General features: G+C 36.8%; 1 protein-coding gene across 1 annotated transcript; it reads right to left on the bottom strand.

Annotated features, from left to right (window-relative positions):
• Positions 1 to 490: 490 nt before the first annotated feature.
• Positions 491 to 4071, bottom strand: LOC148579249 (uncharacterized). Its single transcript, XM_088489220.1, has 3 exons — positions 3298 to 4071; positions 2552 to 3202; positions 491 to 1990 (listed from the first exon to the last, which is right to left on the bottom strand). The coding sequence occupies exons 1-3, from the start codon at positions 4069 to 4071 to the stop codon at positions 491 to 493; spliced, it is 2925 nt and encodes a 974-aa protein (XP_088345346.1).
• Positions 4072 to 8074: the final 4003 nt, after the last annotated feature.

Below are 8074 nucleotides of genomic sequence, written 5' to 3'. Positions count from 1 at the left end.
GAAGGAATTAGGGTTTATGATTTTATCATTTTTCTTAATTATTAGTATTTACAGTGTTGAGCATCTTATGTTATTTTTCGTTTGTAGGAAGGATTTAAGATTTAGTGTTTAAAGTTTTACAGTTTTTAATTTTAATACTTTTGTTCAAAGATCACTAATTAATAGATATTATTGTATATGTTGTTGGGTTCTTCATGACACTGTTGGTTTGATAAGAGGGATTTAGAGTTTAGAATTTTTTTTTAACTATTAGTGTATACGATGTTGAACACCTCATAACATTTTTTAATTTATAGGAGGAATTTAGATTTTAAAATTTGTTTTATATTTATTTTTTTTCAAAGATAAATATTATTTTATTAATATAAAATAAAAGTGTTTCCATAAGGAAGTACAAGAGAATTGGGTATTCCCATTTATCATCAGCTGTGACTGAAAGACTAAGAGCTTAAATAAGAGTAAAGTAAGAGTAAAGAAAAAGTAGCATCTATCAGGTATGGTTCACGAGTTCACGCACTAAATTGCTAGCTTCTTTCACTATCTCTGGTGCTGGGCTTATTACCTTCTCAAAAACACACCGATTCCTCGCTTTCCAAGTGCTCCAACACAGCGCCGCTATGAGCAGGGTCTTTTGTCTACCGTCGAATTGAGCCGCTGCCCAGGATAAGACTCGTTGCCACCAATTGAAAAAAGGTTCTTCTTCTCTCATCCATAGGTCAGGGGTTATTAAGCTTAGGCTCCATATTATTGAAGACAGGGGGCATTGGAACAAAGCATGAGAAATTGATTCAGCCTTCAAGATGCATCTTGGACAAGTGGCAGGAGTGGATGCGAACCGGCTGTGAACTTGTTGCAACACCGGAAGCTTTTCATGAAGACTTTTCCATAGAAAAATCTTAATTTTATGTGATAATTTCAACTCCCAAATGCTATTCCAGACTCTGTTGTGTATGTTCTGGGACCTCAATGAAGTAGGAGAATGAAAGAATCCATAAGCAATTTTGTATCTTGACCCAACTTCATATATACCAGATTTTGTCCAGCACCAATTAACTTCATCCTCCTCCTCTGTTGGTTTGATTGAAAAAATTTTATTGCATATATCAACTGAAAAAATCGACTCAATCAGATTTTTATTCCAACTTCTATCAGGATTTAGTAATGCACTAACGTAATACACTTGCATATTTGGCGGGATTGTGAGTGCATTTTGAGGGACATTAAGGGGCACTGGTGGTGGGAGCCAGGGGTCATGGAAGATGCGAACATTAGTGCCAGAGCCTATTTTCCATAACAAGCCTTTCTCGATCACCTTGCGCCCTTCAAGAACACTTCTCCAACCCCACGACGGTACGCTTCCTATCTCTGCATGTAGGAAATCTGTATATCTGAAATATTTAGCTTTGAGCATTCTTGATAAAGTAGAATTAGGGTATTTCATTAGACGCCAACATTGCTTGCCCAATAAAGCCAAATTTTGCGCCCTTAGATCCTTGATCCCCAGCCCTCCATCTTTCTTTGGTCTCGTCATTGTGTCCCATTTAATCCAAACCATTCTTCGTTCTGCGCCTTTTTGACCCCACCAAAATTGTGAGAGCATGCTATGAATCTCAGTCAACAGCGTGTCTGGGAGCTTGAAACAAGAGAGTGTATAAATAGGAATCGCCTCCCCTACCGCTCTTAATAGCGTGTGCCTGCCACCTGATGACAATATACTTCTTTTCCAACTCATAATCCTCTTCTGAACTTTATCCTTGATAGCTCCAAAGGTTGCTTTCTTTGATTTTTGAACTATAGAGGGCAGTCCCAGGTATTTGTCTTGTGCTCCGATATGTTCAATATTTAGTATTTGAGCAACTGCTAGTCTTGTGTTCTGAGGAGTGTTGTGACTGAAAAAGATAGCCGACTTATTCAAATTGACTTTTTGCCCACTAAAACCCTCATAGGTCTCTAGCAATTCTAGAATTCTTTGGCTTGTATTAGGTGCACTCTTGCAAAAAAGGATTGAATCATCAGAAAACAAAAGGTGATTAATTGTTTGACATCTCCGATTAACTTGAACTCCTTGAATTAATATGTTTTGCTCTGCCTTGTGTAGCAAGAAGGAAAGTCCTTCTGCACAAAAAAGAAAGAGATATGGAGATAGGGGGTCACCCTGTCGAATGCCCCTATTTGGCCTAAAATAGCCAAATGGTTGACCTTCCACAACAATAGAGTAAGAAACAGTCGTTACCAATTCCTTAGTCCAGTTAATCCATTTAGCATCAAACCCCAACTTATCCATAATATACCATAAAAAATTCCATTCAACCCTATCATAAGCCTTGCTCATGTCTAGTTTAATAGCCATCTCATGCTCTGCCCCACTTCTCTTATTTTTCAAATAGTGCATACATCCGTGGGCAATTAGAATATTATCTGAAATGAGTCTTCCTTTGAGAAACGCACTCTGATTTGGACTTATAATTTTATTCATAATACCTTGTAATTGGTGCACCATAACTTTAGAAATAATTTTATACATAACTGAAGACAAACTGATCGGTCGTACCTGAGTCATGTCACTAGCATCTGTCACCTTTGGAATCAAATAAATTTGAGTATGATTGAAGCTTTTTAAAATTCTGCCACTGTGAAAGAAACTTCTCACTACCTTAAAAACGTCACCTCCAACTATATCCCAGAAAAAGTGAAAAAACTTAGCTGTAAACCCGTCATCACCAGGAGCACTCTGAGCATGAACACTAAATGTAGCTCTTTTGACCTCGTCCATAGTTACTGGCCTTTGGAGCCTACGGTTCATGGAAGCTGTAACCTTAGACTCCAAATCCTCTAAGTATGGATTCGGATCAGCCGAACAAGAAGAAGTAAAAATATCGCAAAAGTAGTCCTCAGCTACCTTTGCAATATCCTCCGGTTTCGATGCAATCTCATTGTCCCTCCCCACTAATCTCCAAATTCTGTTCCTTCGCATCCTTGATTGAAATTTCTGGTGAAAGAATCTAGTGTTCTGATCTCCTTCTTTTAGCCACTTGATTCTAGATTTTTCTCGCCAATAGCTCTCTTCTTTCAAATATGCCAGCTCTAACTTCTCTTCCAAACTGGTAACCTCCTCTCCCCCATTGATTCCAGCCACCCGCAACTCCTCTAGTTTAGCTTGAAGATCCTCAATTTCTTTCCGGGAGTTTGCTTTGTGAGTTTTCTGCCATTGAACTAGTCTATGTCTACAAACTTCAACTTTTGGGCCAAGGAGAACATAGCCGAGCCTACAACTTCCATTCTCCACACTTCACTGACAATTCTCTTGACATCCTCTTCTCCACACCAACGTTCCTGGTATTTAAACCGCCTTTTACTATGCCAGGATTGAGGTTCGGTTTCCATCAAAATTGGAGCATGATCCGAGCCTGACTCTGTGAGCCTGTGCACCACTGCATTCGGAAACTTCATCTTCCATTCCATCCCAACTAAATAGCGGTCAAGCCTTTCCTTCACCAAATCCTCTCCTTGTCTTCGATTTGTCCACGTGAAAGGGTGTCCCACCATTCCAATATCCACCAATTCGTTACTGTCAATAAAATTAGTGAATGTTGCAATGGTGGTTGCTGATTTTTGGCCTCCACCCTCCTTTTCCGCTTGGCTTGTTATAGCATTAAAATCGCCTGCTATTACCACTTTTCCTTCCATGTGTTGGCTCATTGTTATAAGCTCCTCAAACTGTAAGGATCGAATTTGTTCTGAACAACTCAAATGGACACCAATGAACGCCCATACCTCACTGCTTCCGACTTCCTTAATTTCGGCTGCCACAAAGAATTCTCCACTGCTAATAATTTGAACACTGATGCTGTCCTTCCAAGCTAGCACAAGTCCTCCTGCCACTCCTGCCGGGTTAACAATATGCCAGTTTTCGTAGCCGCATACCCGAAGTTTTGCTTTCACCTGTCGAGATTGGTTCTTTGTTTCACTTATAAACACAATCTCGGGGGAGTGGGATTTACAGATCCCTTTTAAGGTGTGAATTGTCAGGGGTCTCCCCAAACCCCGACAATTCCAAACTATAGTTCTCATGGCGCCTTGGGTGCCATTTGTAGGCTGGCACCCTCCACCATCTGTTCAACTGCATTTTCATCCTCTGTTCTTGCTTTCTTTGTAGTTACTTCAGCTATACCACTCATCAACCTTTTTTTGGGTTCACTTTTAGTATCTGACTCTGCAGCACCTTGTCTTGCTAACCTTTTCCACTTCCTACCTTTTTCTGTGGTGAGACACTCCCCAATAGCGAATTGCATAAGCTGCCCTTCATTCTCCTTGGTATTGGACTGACCAGCTATGATAACCTCCATGCATTCTGTTCTAGAATTGGCTGATTGAGGTGACTCAGGTGCTGCCCTGTTACCAGTGTCTTGTGGTTTCAAACTTTGTTTCCCTTCTTGCATTGACATCCCTGCAAATTCTTCCAATAAGCAGTTTAAGACCGGTTTTTTCTTACGTTGAGTGGCCTTATTCTGGTTTTGGATTGAGTTGTTGAATGTTCTTTCTCCTTCAGAGTAGATTCGCGTTCCCACTTGGCTAGCTTTAACCCATTCGCCAATGTCATCCTCTTTTACCATCTCACTCTCTGTGTCCTTCAGCAGATCATGGCAGTTTTTCACCTCGTGCCCCAATTTTGCGCAATAGGTACAGAACTTTCCAAGTCTCTCATAGCGCAGTGCCACTTCTACCTCCTTTTTATTAGGTCCTGCCACTATTAACTGATCTCTCACTTGCCTGGCAGCATCGATATTGATTTTGGCTTTCACAATCCTAGTTTCTCTGCCTCGCATCTGAAATTTACCTACCTCCAACACTGTGCCCAGATTCTCTCCCAATTTACGTCCAACTTCGAGGGTTTTAAACGATTCTGGCAAACCCCAAAATTGAACCCAAACTGGAAAATTGGAAATAATCTCTTCATCACAGTTCTGATCTTCCTTCCATCTCTTGACATGGAGCACATAATCTTTGAATAGCCATGGAGAACCACGTTCAACACGCAAGACATCCACTTCTTTATTAAAAAAGAATTGGAAGGAATTATCCCCTTTGTCACTCACGCTAAATCCTTCCGGGTTTCCCCATATAGCCTTTAAAGCATTCCCCATGGTTCCAATTGAGAAGGTTTTGGAAGCAAAGAGTCTGCCATAGAGACTATTAGAGCAAGCGTTAATACCTTTTGATATGTCTGCCTCTTCCAGTAGAATCACATTCCTACCTCCTTTCAGGTTGTCTTCCTCGATCCGATCTTCATCCCTCGTTGTCTCAGCCATGCAGATTACGTAGACTTGTATTGAGATTTAATTGATCTTGACAATGTAGCCTTGACGGCACTAGGAACTCCGTTAAGAAACCCTAACAGAGCACTAAAAAATCCTAACAGAGCACTCTATAAATTTGTTTTATATTTAAAACATTAGTATTTAAGGTATTGAATATCCATGACATTATTGGGGTAAGGGGGAGGATTTAGAATTTATTAAGATTTAAAATATAAAATTATTAATTATTTGAATCCTTTTAATCTATCTTTGTAGTAATAAATATGTCTTTCTATAATAAATTTTCAATGCATTTTTTGTCTTCACTTTTCTTTTCATATAGTGCAAATATATTTTTAAATAATGTATTATAAATTAAAATTTTATAAAAAGATATCTAATGTTTATGGTTTGAATCATGTAAGCAATATTGTAAGAACCATATTTAATAAAGTTTTACTTCACAAGAAAATGATTATTTAAAATAAGTATAATTATATGCCCTTTTTTATCGTTTGTGTTTTGTTTTAAAGAAACTGTGATATCATTGAACAAATCAAATTAACTTTGTGAATTACTTGAATTACATAATTTAATAGTTTAATTTTCTATATTACCTCAAAGATTCACTCAAATTGAAGGACGTAAACACTATTCAATGAACAGTATTATATTTTTTACAAGAAGTTTTGCTTTCATATTTCAGTAATCGCTGCATTAATTAAAAAGATATATCATTTTTACAAGGAATATTATATTTTAATATTGAATAGTGATTGAATTGAAAAATTTTTTGAGTACTATATAGTCATTTTCTAGAATTATATTAGGTGTAATTTGAGAATATTATTACATTGTTGTTACATCTATTAATTAAAGTTATTTAATTTTTAATAAAGAAATATGTGATTCCATTTAAAACTAATTGAATCTTATATACATATATCATACACTTTTTTTAATAAATAAAACAGAAAAATATTACTTACAAATAATTTTAAACATATTTAAAATTGAGAAATACTATATATATATATATATATATATATATATATGTAAAAGGGCAAATTACTTAAACAAATTGATTGGATCACAAAATTATATGAATCCCCTAATATGAAAAACGTTACGTGCATGTTTTCATACACACTTTTATGTAAATCGAATTAATCAAATTCAAACTATTAGGAATTTGTATAAATTGAATGTATATGATTCGATTTACTATTGAACTCCATCCATTGTAAATCAAAACCACTGGTTTCGAATTATAACCATGGTTTTCGCCCCTAGTAATCCGAATTGACTGGATTCGAATTCATGACTAGTACATTGAATGGAGTTAGTTCGATTTACCTTGAACGAAAGCTAGTGGTAAATCAAATCTACTAGCTTCAATTTTGTGCTTCTATGCCTATATAAGGAATTTGAATCCAGTTGCTTCGAATTACATTTCAACCACCAAAAAATCAAATTTAGAGAACATTTGCGCCAAAAAAAAGCTAGGATTGAAAATGTGAAAATAGAAGATGATCACAATCGTATCTATTGGTTAGGAGGCGTCGTCCACATTGCTGGTTCGATCCACAAAGAGGTTAGCTTTTGAAATTGAATATCAATAATAGTTTGTGATGTTAAGTGACTTAGAATTTTGTTATATGCGCTATTGTGATTAAACTACAAATGATAGTTAGATTAGTTGTTTACTGATTAATAATGCTTAGTTGGAATAGTGATTAACTAGATTAGTAGTTTTTCAGGAGTTTAGGTAGGTTTCTAATGTTAGGTTAAATAGGTAGTAAAAATAAGGCAAGGATGTAAATTAGTTTAATTTTAGATTTAAATAATTCCTAAGCTTTAGGTTAACGACCTAGTAATTTAGTTAAAAAGCTAAGTCTTTCAAAATTTATTTAGTTTAGATTGGTTAAAATTTTTAATAATTTAATTCAGTTTAATTTATTTGAAATTAATATATTTAGGTTTATTTAGGATTAAATTATTTAGGATTAATTTATCAAATTATTTAATGTAGTTAAATTATCCTTGTCCGCTTTAGGTGATTCTTGATATAACCTGGATATGATTTTGTTGAAAAGGGTCTTGCACTATTTACTCGTCTTTTGGTGAATTAGTTTGTTACTTGTGATGATTCTAAAAGAAATTTTTTCATCATACTGCAGCCACATCGATGTATCACTAACATGAGGAGACAGCATGGTATGCTCCTGGATGACAGGATCATACTATACCTGTACATGGCCAGCTTATCCCACCTTACAAGGCTCAACGACCACTAGTTTAAGTTGGATGAACCGCTGGTCTGTGCATTTGTGGAGCGGTGGCGGCCCGAGACTCACACTTTTCATATGCCATTCGAAGAGTGCACGATTACGCTTTAGGATGATGGACACGGCCGCATCAGCTCTGATCATAGGAAGGATGTAAGCAGATATCACATGATAGTCAAGCTTCTTGTGAGATCGAGGTGGCCAAACATGTATGAGGTCCGTTATACCGTCTGACCTCCCAGATACCCTTCTGCCGCCGTAGCGTGATCCAAATCAACCATCTACAACAATTTCCGAACTCCTGGCACTTGGCGTAGTACTTGTCATGGTTCGATTCCATCATTTTGTACTCAACCCCACGACAGATGCTATAAGTCTTCACACATAAAACAACTTTTTCTTTATTTTGAAATTGCTGACCGACTTGGAACTTAGCTAGACCTGCGGTGTCTTGTGAATCTCTCACGCCAAAACCGGATTGTACATTCA

Source organism: Arachis ipaensis, chromosome B10, assembly GCF_059453495.1.
Source record: "Arachis ipaensis isolate K30076 ecotype BB chromosome B10, ASM5945349v1, whole genome shotgun sequence".
NCBI classification, from domain to species: Eukaryota; Viridiplantae; Streptophyta; class Magnoliopsida; order Fabales; family Fabaceae; genus Arachis; species Arachis ipaensis.
The sequence above is the reverse complement of the archived record's forward strand: the minus strand, read 5'-3'. Positions and strand labels throughout refer to the sequence as shown.

Excerpts from the sequence above, each read along its gene's own strand:
- LOC148579249 (XM_088489220.1), bottom strand. The coding sequence starts at position 4,071 with ATGAGAACTATAGTTTGGAATTGTCGGGGTTTGGGGAGACCCCTGACA. Across the intron at positions 3,203-3,297 it reads AAGAGGATGTCAAGAGAATT|AAAACTCACAAAGCAAACTC; the intron begins GTCAGTGAAGTG and ends GTTCAATGGCAG. Across the intron at positions 1,991-2,551 it reads ATGCTAGTGACATGACTCAG|AGTGCACCTAATACAAGCCA; the intron begins GTACGACCGATC and ends CTTTTTTGCAAG.